This window comes from Castor canadensis, chromosome 15 (assembly GCF_047511655.1).
Source record: "Castor canadensis chromosome 15, mCasCan1.hap1v2, whole genome shotgun sequence".
In the NCBI taxonomy this organism is placed as follows: Eukaryota; Metazoa; Chordata; class Mammalia; order Rodentia; family Castoridae; genus Castor; species Castor canadensis.
The window spans coordinates 79,540,603-79,553,979 of NC_133400.1; the positions used below are offsets into that span (position 1 = coordinate 79,540,603).

At 38.4% G+C, this 13,377-nt stretch overlaps 1 protein-coding gene across 1 annotated transcript in view; it reads left to right on the forward strand.

Moving 5' to 3' along the window:
- The window catches only part of Cubn (cubilin), a 253,945-nt gene that overhangs the window by 139,359 nt on the left and 101,209 nt on the right, over positions 1-13,377 (forward strand). Inside the window, exons 32-36 of the mRNA XM_074056589.1 lie at positions 1,046-1,205; positions 2,891-3,004; positions 4,737-4,847; positions 6,081-6,209; positions 7,114-7,246. Of these exons, the coding sequence (XP_073912690.1) occupies positions 1,046-1,205; positions 2,891-3,004; positions 4,737-4,847; positions 6,081-6,209; positions 7,114-7,246 (647 nt within the window). The remainder of the gene's footprint in view (positions 1-1,045; positions 1,206-2,890; positions 3,005-4,736; positions 4,848-6,080; positions 6,210-7,113; positions 7,247-13,377) is intronic.

Consider the following 13,377-nt stretch of genomic DNA (forward strand, 5'->3'; position numbering starts at 1 on the left):
AGTTACTTCTATCTTCCTTACATTTGATCCCTGAACTTTCTGTTTTTCCTAAGATTTTCTTATAAAAATATAAGTGGCAGTTTGTTTTAGATGAAATAGTATATTTTAATTTCATACTTTTAATTCCACCATGGTGATGCATTTACATCTTACATTTAATGAAATCAAAGAATTTCAATTCCGACTAGCCATCTGGTTCAATGTGGCCTGCTAGTCTTTAGAATTGTGTGAGTTGGCCAGAGTACTTAGGCTCTCTGTGCATCAGTTGTTCTCATCTTAAAAACAGACAGGGGGTTGGAAGGATAAAATGGAGCAGTATATAATCATGTACAAATATTCATATATTCAGCCTGAAGCCAGTTTCCAACACTTAGTGAGCTCTTATTGGTAGCTAGTATTATTGTCATCCAAAGACAAGGAACTCATTTCTCCCTGGTTTACAATAAAAGTGTATTTTTAAAAATTCACACTAGACAGAGTTCCAAGCAAATGATTAAGCTCCAGTTTCAGATATATGTGATGTTAACTCTAGTCCATTGGCACATATGGAAGGTTGGATAAGTCCTGGGATAGTATAAAGCAGAGATAGCCTAATACATGTTTTAAAAAATGATACAATTTCTTAAATTAGGCTCATACCATTCACATTATTGAAGGAATTACCATGCTTGACCATGACCTTATGAAGACAAAGTTCCAATAAATGTTGAGTTCTGACAATGAATGTCATTCATCATTATTTCTCAATGCTCTTGTATTTATTCTTTCATCAAACATTGTTAGTACATGTTATGAAGACACTCAAAGAAAGATGTTAATAGTGGCTCTAGCAGAGAAATTCCTACTGAAATCTCCACAAGTGTCCCTAGAAATGACCAAAGACTCAGACATTCCCATGAGATTATATAGCAAGACAATAAAACAAAGCCTATTGCTCCAGATACAGCTAATGTGTGGCTTTCTACTAGCTCATCACTGTGCAGGTAGTGCAAGGAAATGTAGACCTGGAGTCTGAGCCTGTTTTCCCTGTCTTCCATCTCTGTAGACATATGATGGTTCAAACTCTGCAACCACCCGCCTGGCCAGTGTGTGTGGAAGACGGCAGCCAGAGAACCCCATCACTTCTTCAGGCAACAGCCTCTTTGTGAGATTCCAGTCTGGCTCTTCTAGACAGAGCAGAGGCTTCCGAGCTCAATTCAAGCAAGGCAAGTACCTCCTTGGTCTCCCAAGTCCAGGAGAAATTTTGTTAAATACCCTTCTTGGTCCTGTAATAAAATGAGACCAGTCCTCAGAAACTGACCACAGCTTCCTGGGTTACATGCAAAAGTTAAAGTAGAAAGAGGGAACACTGATTTACTGTGATCCCAACTATTCATACTTTAGACCTTATCCTCGTATACCTTAGATGTTGCTGACTTCCTAGGACCCACAAAGCTCTTGAACACATTGTGTATTCTCAAAGTTTTCGGAACAATACTTAAAGATGCCACTATCGTGAGAGACAGTATAATAATAAAGTTTTTATGCAAATTCATATATCTAGCAACTATCCAAGTTTTCACATTAGAAGGAGATACACCACTATAAATTATAAGACCTGCTAATAATACAGAGTCAGATTTGAATTCCTCATAGCACGGTTTCTTGTCCAGCTGAGGAGGCAGTGTTGTTTTCGATTGTTTTTGTTCTTAAGCTACTGCTTCTCAGCCTTTCCCCTAAGACCTTTTCACCCATTGCCTTTCCTGTGATCTTTCTCAGACATTAACCCTTTCTGCAACTGTCAGAAATGGGAGGAACTCAGGCCTGGAAGGATTGTTGGTTGGCTTCTGTGTGGTGACGATTTTTACTTGGATGATTCAGATCATTCACTTCAAATAAGTGTAATCTGATTATCATTACATCCATTTCCATGGGCTTGCTGGTATTCCATATAAAGAGTCCTGTGTGGGGCATTCCTGGATTGAAGTTCACCCAAAGCTATAGAATTTGGAGCAAGACAGACTAAGTATACTCTATATATGTGTCATTCACTCCAGTGATTTCAAAGAAAAAAGTTGCTTATATTATTTTACATTTAATTATTTCCTTATGCATTGCTTCAGAGGAAAAAGTCCCATCCCACTGGTACCTGGACCCTTGTAATAGCTTCCTCAAACTCATTAATTCTTGCCCCATCTTCTTTGACAGTCACTTAAAGTTCCGCTTTGATTTACCTTTGAGGGTCCCGATGTCTATCCTGCCGTCACACAGCCTGGAAAATGAAGCCTAAGCCCCTTCAGCTGTTAATCACGAGTCCCAGAATCTGACCCCTTTCCAGGGATACCTCCTATACCCCTCATGCCCAAGCACTTTAGCCAAGTCCATAGCCAAGCACCAAGACGGTGCTCAGGCTTCCGCTCTCTGGACTAACCCTCACGCTCCACATCTTCCTGAGGTTCCTCTTCTGTTCCCCAATGTCAAGACACGGTTCCTCTCCTAGACTCCCACAGAGCTTTGAGCTTTTCTGATAACGTGCCTTCATCCTTATGAAGCCTTGTCCAATCAAGTATTTTTTTCCTGATAAACAAGTGATACCCATACTTATAATTTATGAGGGTTCAGAGTGAGTGAGCCAAGGCCATAGTTTTGTTTGAATGATTCATAACTGTGTAATCTGTTGTTCTATGCTACTCCCCCGCTTCCTATGATCCAAGAATACAGTTATAAACGTAAAGTGTTTTCCCACTTTCTGATGGTTTATGTTCAGCTCCCTTGGCAGAGAACTTCCTTGGCATGCATTTCAGAAATAAGGAGAAATCATTTAGATTTTCATTCATGAAATAATTGCTTTGCACAGTCAGTAGAAATCAAAAGTATATGACACGTGTGTGTGTGTGTTTTTGTTCCCCAGTCTGTGGTGGCTACATCCTCACCAATTCTTATGATACTATTTTCTCTCCATTGTACCCTGCCAAGTATCCAAACAATGAGAACTGCACCTGGATAATTCAAGCTCAACCTCCATGTAAGTAACAAACATCAAAAAGGAAAGGAACCCAGGACAAACCATGTCTGTGGGAAAGTCAGTCTATGAGTAATGAATGCTCTTATCTCCCCAGCAGTAACAATTGATGACTTTCCTGCTCTTCATTTGGAAATCCCTATTCCTGATGTGCAGGAGAACAAGCATTTTCTAGTCTGACTGGGAAGTAATTTTTACTGTTTCAAGGCTTAGCCAAGCCACACAAAACTCCACAAAGAGCCTAAATAACTTTGTTGTCTTGACAGGCATGTGAGACTGGGGTGAGCAAAAATAATTGATAAGTAGTTTTTGACATGTGTGCCTTGAGTACAGTAGATGCTCATGACAGCTGCTGAATGAATAAGTGAACAATAAGAATCATAGACTGGAGAATTACCTCGCAGCTCGAGAATGCAATGCCACAAGCCTATTGATCTTTGATCAAAGTGGAAACTAACTATAAAATTTGCTCTCTCCTGCAATGTGAGTTTTTTCAAAATCCCAACATAGGCCTAGAAGGAACACTCAATATGTGCTTATTGGATTTCCTTTTGGGATTCTCATAATCTTATTTTCTGACCTGGTAACAGTCACTTTTTGAGGCTCACTGTTCACATTTTACTGGCAGAGAAAATGAGGAGAGGACCCTAAGGTACACAACAAAATGACTACAAAGGAGTGATCCTGGCGCCATTATGAATCCTGTTTCCTTTGAGCCCTGTCTTCCTTTGATGCTTTTAGGAAAAATTTATGATTTCAGACATGCTGTAGGGAAGTTGTCTACTCAACTCTGTAATTAATGATTTATGTGAAAATAAGCAAGTTACTTAATCTAATCAGGCCCTAGTACAAAATAATTTACAAAAGAAAGAGTTAGGCTAAAATATTGTCTGCCAGTTTTCCTGGTGATGTCAAGAGTTAACAAATAGATAGTGTCTTTAACAACATGCATAAGATGTGGGGGCCAGTGATGTAATCCTCAGCCAATTGCAGCAGGAGAAGGCAGACCCCTAATAAGCAGTAGATAAAGAAGCCCCTTGCCTTGAACCAAAGAGTTTTGTGCCTAAGGATTATTTTCTAATGAGTTGTAAAGCATTTAGATGAAAGATCTCACAACTTCAAGGACAGCAACAGGAAAAGAACCTATTCTGAAGATTAAGGACCCTGGAAGAACAACAAAAGGAAAGTGTACCCAGGCACTTGGTGTTCTGCAAGTAATTCAAAGCTTTCTTGACAAATGACTGAACCTCTAGGGCACTAGTTCTGGCCTTAAAATAAACCTGAGTGTGCTAGGATGTTTGTGCCAGGAAAGAAGAAGGTTTTATTTACAAGAATGGAAAGAATAAGAATTTAAGGAAACTGTTCTATTGATGCAAATGTTTATGAGAGGAGCACACAATGACTGATATAAAATTTTGTGAAGGCTGTATTTTCCTAAAAGACATTCCCCATAGTCTCTGGGATGAAGCTACTCAAGAGTCCTGTTATTTACCTGACTAGCATTTCAGATTCTTCAGTCATTTTCAAAAACATTGATTCTTTGTTCTCTTCAAAGAAAATGCTTTAGCACTGAAGTTGTACCCGTTTCTCTCAACCCTTGGGCAAATCTGCCAGATTCCAAGTTCCCTGCTCTAGAAGGCCCTCATCTGAAAGTATCAGAAGCACAATCTCTCTCCCTGTTGTTTGTTTGCTAACACTTTATTAAATAATCTCCCCCTCTTGTTTTTAATTACAGTCAATCATATTACTCTATCCTTTATCCACTTTGGACTTGAAGGCAGTGAAGGGTGTACCCATGACTTTGTAGAAGTTTTGGATGGCCTCTACTCTGACGCACCCCTCCAAGGTACCCGGGCTCTCCATACTTTACTCTGTGGTCTTGGCTGTTTGTTATTTATACACTTACATGTTCATAAGCTGTAGTTCAAGGTCAGAATGTTTCCAATACACATGAAAAACATCATAAGCCAAAGAAAGATAATTAGAGGTTGCGAAAGCAGGATTTAATGTGGGGTTCAAGAGACTCAGCTTGTTTATTTTCAAGGACATGAATAGATGGTGTATATTTTAAAAATTATTTAAAATTGCAACTGTCTGAGATAGTAATGGAATGAAGTCCATTCCAGCATTAAATAGAATTCTTTCAGAAATTTCTAGTCAATATTTGCAAATATTAGGTCCAAATTGAGCAAGTTTCGCCTTTGTCCTCATTGGAAGCAAAACAAAAAAAGTTTTAATTAATTAATTCAATTAAAAATCTGTTATTTTGTTTGCTTGATATCCAAGTAAAATTAGAGTGTGCTTCTGTTTTCCAAAATGTTTTTTTCAAGCATAATAATCTCAGGTCATTTAAAGTTTCTCCATGAATTTACTAATTTTTTAGTTTTGGCTCACAAGCATTTCATCTACTACTACAAGACTCAGTTTTGCTTACTGCTTTAATCCTACTGTCCAGAACAGAGCCTGAGGCAATCATGGGCAATGAGCATTTGACCAAGGACAAGGGTATATATTTAACAGATATTTATATAGCACTGCCTTGTGCTCAGTACCAGTCTCAGTACACTATAAATAGTAAGTCAATCCCCATATCCTTATGATATAGGTTTCATTATTTTTAATATACCCCTTTTCACATGGGGAAACCATGTGAGCACTTTAGTAACTTGCCTTAAGTCACACAGCAGAGCCAGGCACTGAATTCAGGTAATCTGGCTTCAGCACCCATACTTTTCTCCACTACAGTATATCAAGACCATACATATTAGTGTATTTATTTGCCCAGGTTGCTTGTATTGGAGTTTTTTTAACTTGTGTTTCATTTGGAGACAGGTCATCTAAGGTTTTCCCTGCTCCCCCCACTATTGTTCTTTATCATGTTTATAAATTGTGTTATCTATGCTTATATTCAGCTTATTTTTAATTTTCAGGCATTATCTCATACAGTAACTGATTTAAATGGTTCTCCTAGCAGGGATTTCTTCTGTATTCCTGGGTCTCTTGTAATCCTAGCAAAGATGTGTTTTCAGCCTCTGTCATGTCATTGTTCATTCTTCTTGTTGCTGTCTTTGTTTTTTAGGCCGTTACTGTGGCACCACCATACCCCATCCCATCACATCTTTTAGCAATGGCCTGATGCTGAGGTTTGTCTCTGATTCTGGAATGAATTCTGATGGATTTCAGGCTGTATATGCTGCATCAACATCGGGTAAGAACTGCTAGCAAATGGCTCTACTTCATTAGCAGGCATGTGGCAGAAGTCTTTGGTTTGTTATTTGGGACACTTTCACCTTCAAAATTAGGAGCTAGTTTCCTAAGATGCCGGACCTTACCTTCTTCCCATTTACATGAATATATAAATTCTAACAATATGAACTTACAAAGTGAGGAGAAACCTGGCTAACTTTTGAGCTAAATCTCAGGTGACTGGTTGCCAGTGTCTTGGTGACATGTTTGTTAAACAGTCTCTGACTGCCAACACCTACTGGCATCTCTTAAGGATGAACAACCACATGCTATTCTTCCATCTCCAGGACTTTCCTGCTGGACTCAGGCAGGGTCTGGAGATTGATGGGGATAACAGGGTGGATGGGGAAAATGGGCAGGTAGGGAAAGAGGTGCTACCCAGCACTGGGTTTTTCAGCCAGGAGGAGGCACTTTTAACTGCTAGGTGCCTCATTAGAGCAGTGGAACTACAGGGCCAAAGCATGCCTGGAAACCTTGGATATGTGTCTTAGTGTTCTCCTGAGAAGGAAAAGCTGGAAAACCACCTTCTCTTTCAGGCCAGGGTTGAAGGCCATCCTGGTAAAAAAAATGGGAAGGTTGCAGGATTAAAAACAAGTTTTCATTCCCCCCAAGTTACAGTTCACACGGAGAAAAGGCTTTAGGAAAGACACTGCAAACATTCTATATTTCACCACGTTGTGTGTATTCCAGGTTTTCAGTTTTTAGATCTTTGCCTTATTATACACAATATGCATTTTTAAAATGTGAGATGAAAGTACTATATCCATTAATGCTAATACTTGCCCTAAAGTTCTTCCTCCTTTATCTTACAATGTTTGGGTTTGACCTTGGCTCTGACACTCCCTTTATTTCTCTTTTTCTTCCAGCTTGTGGTGGAAACTTCCACATGGGTGAAGGCATCTTCAACAGCCCTGGCTACCCAGAAATTTATCCCCCTAATGTGGAATGTGTCTGGAACATTGTCAGTTCCCCTGGCAACCAGCTGCAGCTGTCTTTCATGTAAATCCTTTTCTATGGTGTATTGTTTCAGAGCTAATGAATCTGTAGGAAAGAAGGCCTGGTACTAATAGGGAGGACAGCTAACAACCTATGTGTCCAAGCAACTGCTAAAGAGAATATGGTGGGAACTTTAGGAAGTCCTTTTCCAAATTTCCTCTGTTGTAGTCATAATTTGGGTTATAAATAGCATTAAGATTCTTTCAAGAATGTTTTCTAGAGTTCTGCCTTAAGCTTACCAGAAATATATTCCTGAGTTCTTTGTGGACATTCATGTTCAGAGAACAGCAGTTTTATCTTTTCTTGGAATGAGGCATGTTTAGGTTCTTCGAGAGAATCACTAACATTCTTGTAGCAGAGAACTCACCTGTCATCAAAACCTTCTTTACCCATTTCCTTCTCCCTATTCCAATCCAGCTTTCCTTCTTCTATCAGAAGAATGATCTTGGAAGTTTTCGGAACAAAGTAGTTGATTTTTAAAATCATTTCATGCTCCTTGTTGAGCAGTAACATTTTTTGAATATGGGTCTTGGGTTAAATTAAACAGTAATAATAGAGTTTCCCAGAAGTAGATGAAAAAACTCATGGTGGGTGACATGGATGTTTCAATCATCAATAGAGAGGTACCTCTGACATGCCGTGTTGGTAACAGATGCCTAACAGAAAGGGAATCAGGATACTTTGGTATTTGAATTACCATTTCTAATTAAAAGTCACGTACCATATACACGATTAGGCTGTGTTTGGAATTGCTAATTCTGTCTTGAAGAGAATATAAATAACTTGATGTTGAGAGGAGAGGATTGTCTTGAAGACACTGACCTGCTTATTCAGAAGTCTGGCTCTTCCTCCTCCACATGCCAGACTGTGCATCAAAAACTGATTAAAACTGTGAGGCAACAGTTCTATTGGGGAACTAAGTTCAAACATTTCAAGTTGCTTTCTTTAATGTACCAGCCAGACAATGGCTCTGCAGGGTGCAAGTGGCATCCTGTTAACACAAAGACACTGCACTGCCTGAAAGGCAATGCAAGTTTGAGCTGCCACATGGGAAGGAGGCTTTTGGTTGTCTTTGTCATCACAAAAATCACAAAGTTCCATATGGGAAAAAAGCTATGTATATAATTTTTACCTGACATACAATCCTTTATTTAACAAATGCTTACCAAGACCCTCGACATAGTGGGCACGTGCTACTCACACGCAAGGTGCTTTATGTATAATTATGAGTAATGTGATCATTGTCCTCATGATGTAGGGAGTCCAAAGTCCTTTATGTGGCTTATTAGGCCTAACTTGCCAAAAGAAATGTCTTCCTCTTTAGTCTATTTCCTCCTGGTCTCTACTTAATATTCTCATTGTTCACAGTTCTGACATTCAGTGGTTTCCACTGAATGGCTTTCAGCACTGGGGATATTTAAGGAATATAAGATTCTAGCTCTTGGACAGGTTTGGTGGTGCCTGCCTGCAATCTCAGCTATATGGGAGGTGGAGGTAGAAGACTCGTAGTCCAAGGTCAGCCCTGGGCAAAATGCATAACACCCCTATCCGAAAATAGCTGAAAGAAAAAAGGGTTGGGGGCATGGCTCAAGTGGTAGAGTTCTTGCATAGCAAGCACAAGGCCTTAAGTTTAGACCCCAGTCCTGTCAAAAAAAAAGGGGGGGGGGGTCCCAGTTCTTGACTAATTGTTGATAAGTCATTATGAAGAAGCTATTTTATTGAAACATCAAAAGATGCATTTTATCTTTGGATAGATATTAAAGTAAATGCCTACTACTGCTGCTAGGATTAAAGATGTCAAAATAGCCCAAGACTATTATCTTTCTCTCAATCTTTGCTATTTCTAAATTATTTTCTGTGATACTTCACAAATAAGTCAAAGCAGGGAACACTGGGCTGTTTTCCCTAAGGATGAGAGATTATAAACAGAAATCAGGTTCCATCCTTTGAACTGTTTAATAAACATCAAATCCTAAATACTATTTCCTTTCTCCCCCATAAGAAGTTGATTTTGACTACTTTGTGTTACTTGCTTGAGTTTTGTTGTTAAAATGAATTTTGTAAAATGCAAGATGCTTCATTTTTGTGCTGATGAAAATAAGAAGGCCTTCATGGCAAGGCCTGTGAGTTATTTCTGCCCTGATCTAAACTGCATCCACATGGGTACTTAGGACATTTCCCTGGGGAGTGTGAGAAGCATATGAGAAGCATGTGAGTCACATCAAGTTCTAAAACACAGGCTTTGGATTGTGGATACTGTGGTGGTGAAATTGAATAGAAAGAAAACCAGGAGAAATTATGGTTGAATCTGCAGTAAAAAGGAGAAAGAAGTGAACCTTAAAAAGGAGGGTTTTTTTTTTTTAATATAAAACAGATATTTAAAAAAATTAACAAAAACTGTACTTTATGCTGGAAGAGTACTTTTGGGAAGTGATTGGTCTTGATTTAAGGATTGAAATGAGATAATGAGAAACAGTGATTGTATTATTTTTGTTCCACATTATATTTTTACTAACAGATCTTAGCCAAAGGGTAGATTTTCTTATAAAATGTACCAGCCTGAAACAAAGACTTCCCAAGAACAATAAAGCCTTCTAAAAGGTTTAGCTTGATTCTTCTAGGTTTTGTCTTACCATAATTCCCAATGACATGTCTTTTCTGCTATGTAGCCCTAGGTGATAGTCAGGAATTTAGAAATGACCTTGACTATGTAATCTTCTGGGTAAAACTTCAATGTGCATGCTGACCACCAGTATCTCTTTAAAATTATCATTCAAATAAACATAAAATTAAATTAACATTCAGATCCAGCTAGTTGCTAGAGCCTAAATCTTTAGTTCAAAACAGCTCTCTGGCAATCCTGATGCTGCCAGACCATGCACTGCACTTTGAATAGAAGTGATTTTTAGAGATGATTTCATGTAATTCACCTTTTAAGGAAGATAATCTGCCTTTCTGCTTTCTGAGAAGCAGAAGAAAACAATTTTAGTATATTTCACATTGTTAATTCTATTCTGGGAAATAAAAGTGAGCCTGATATTAAGCAGCAAACATAGCAGCCATGCTAAAGATGGATTCAGATCAGTTTCATGCCTAAAATGATTGTAGATATAAATTTTGTCTTATAAAGCAGCAGTTTGTAAAGGGGATAAAGACAAACACAGTTTGCTTTGCCTGCTGTGGATATTTCCTGACTTCTGCTTCTCAACTATCAGTCATAGCTTGCTGCTGAAAGTACATCTAGAATATAGTCCCTATGGTCTGTACTATCATGACCCACCTTGATGGACTCATGAGAGCCACTAACTCCCTCTTCTGGCTGGAGAGCTAGCAATGCTAATATCCGGTTTGAGAAGCTAGGTGTAGAACAGAGAAGAGCAATTAGTTTGCCCCTGTGCTCTGGTTGGCAAAGAGCACTTAACTGTGTGCCTGATGTGCTGATTCCCAGAGGGCCTTGCGGTAGCTGGAGTCTCCAGGCTGGCTGTCTCTGAGCATCCTAACCCATTAGCCAAGACAGAGCCCCAGGGCAGCACTAGCTTTACAACAGTGTGAAGTCTTACCACACTTCATTTTGAGCATTGAATGAAAGATATACAATGCAGAAGTCCATGTCCTATTCTTGAAATCTTTTTATATTTTCCATCCTGTTAGTTTTTTTCTGCTATAGTCTTAGACCATCTTTCTTCTTTTCTTTGTCTTGTTCTTCTTAGCAAAATCTCCCTCTAACAACTTGTGGGGAAAGGATCATTTGTACTTGGCTTTCTCTATTTAAAAAAAATTTTTTTATTAATTGAATTATATTTTTCTTTATTTTTTATTACAAATTTTTATTAGGATACATTCATTATACAGGGTGGGATTTATAGTGACAATTCTTTTTTTTATTATTCATATGTGTATACAATGTTTGGGTCATTTCTCCCCCCTTCCCCCTGCCCCTCCCTTTCCCTCACTCCCTCCCTGGCCCCCTCCCTCTCCCCCCCTACCCCCTTGCTACCAGGTAGAAACTATTTTGCCCTTATCTCTAATTTTGTTGAAGAGAGAGTATAAGCAATAATAGGAAGGAACAAGGGTTTTTGCTAGTTGAGATAAGGATAGCTGTACAGGGAGTTTACTCGCATTGCTTTTCTGTGCATGTGTGTTACCTTCTAAATTAATTCTACTCGAACTAACCTTTTCTCTAGTTCCTGGTCCCCTATATTTTTCTTTTAATATGACTTCTAAATAAATAAAATATTGCAGGACAGCAAAAGTTCCCATCCATATCTGTATATTTCTCCTCACTGGGTAACCTGCAACTGGAGTTTTATGTGCATTATTTACATTTGTATTTTATACTTTTATTTGATTTGTATATGTCCATATACACTATATCAGGTGCTGCTTTCTGTTTTACGTATTACATAAATGGAATCACACTGACTGGACTAGCATTACACTGAACTTAGTGATTAATTTTAGAAGAAATATCATCTTTGTGTCTGTGACTTTTCATATCTTTGAACTTAAGATATCTCCCCATTTATTTAATTCTTTTTTGTCCATCAACAAAATTTCATATTGTTCCCATAAGAGTTGATAGGTCTTTTTTCACATTTACTCCTAGACACCATATTTTTTTCATTGCTGTTGAAAATAGCCCTTATATTAGAGCTACAGACGTAACCTGACTGCCCACCTAAGATAACACCTTCCTATTGTATTTTATTTTTTCCTCCTAGAACTTATCACTACTTCATTGTGTATTTATTTATCTCTTCTCCTAGAATATCAGCTCCCTAAAATGAGGCACTTTGTTTTTGGTGTCCTGTCCCTAACACCACAACAGTGTCTAGCGATATAAGAAGGACTCAACAACATTTGTTTGAATGAATTTTTAAATTAGAATTTCTAAATCTTTTCTTGCTGGTATAAGAAAACCCCACCGATATTTGTTTATTGTTATCTTATCCAGCAACCTTTCTGTTCTCTAGAATTGACAAAAAATTGTCAATATTTATTTCAGTGTTTAAAGGAGGTGCTCAGTAAGTATTTGGTGCTCAGTAAATATTTATTTAATGAATGAACTCATTGGGATGTGAATTTATAGCTCTTCTTTTCCAATATTTATTCTCCTTTCCCTTATCTTATTTCTTCATTACAGTGTGGAACAATGGTGGCAAGAGCACTGTGTTATTTATGACTTAAAGGATTTGCTTAAAAATTTTTTTTCTTCTCAGTGTATTCTCTATAAGTTTTTGGTGGGCTTTTATCAGATTAAAGTAATTTCCTTCTGAGACTGAGTATAATGGCTCATGCCTGTAATCCCAGATACTGAGGAGGTAGAGATCAAGAGGATCATTGTTCAAGGCCAGCTAAGGGAAAAAGTTAGGCAGACCTCATCTCAATAAATAAACCAGGCATGGTGGTGCTTGTCTTGAATACCAGCTATGCAGGCAGGAGGCCCTAGGTAGGAGGTTTGTGGTCTGAGGCTGGCATCAGGCAAAAAATGTGAGACCCTGTTTGGAAAATAGCTAAAGCAAAAAGGACTAGAGACATGGCTCAATTGAGGACCTGAGTTCAGACTTCAGTACTGCCACATAAAGACCAAAGAAAATTTCTTTCTATTCCTAATTTATGTGAGTTCTTATGAGGGATGTTGAATTTTATCAAATACTTTACTGCAATTGTCATTGATTCTTTTTTTTTTTTTTCATTTTTCTTTTATTATTCATATGTGCATACAAGGCTTGGTTTATTTCTCCCCCCTGCCCCCACCCCCTCCCTTACCAACCACTCCACCCCCTCCCTTACCACCCACTCCACCCCCTCCCGCTCCCCCCCTCAATACCCAGCAGAAACTATTTTGCCCTTATCTCTAATTTTGTTGTAGAGAGAGTATAAGCAATAATAGGAAGGAACAAGGGGTTTTGCTGGTTGAGATAAGGATAGCTATACAGGGCATTGACTCACATTGATTTCCTGTGTGTGGGTGTTACCTTCTAGGTTAATTCTTTTTAATCTAACCTTTTCTCTAGTTCCTGGTCCCCTTTTCCTATTGGCCTCAGTTGCTTTAAGGTATCTGCTTTAGTTTCTCTGCATTAAGGGCAACAAATGCTAGCTAGTTTTTTAGGTGTCTTACCTATCCTCACCCC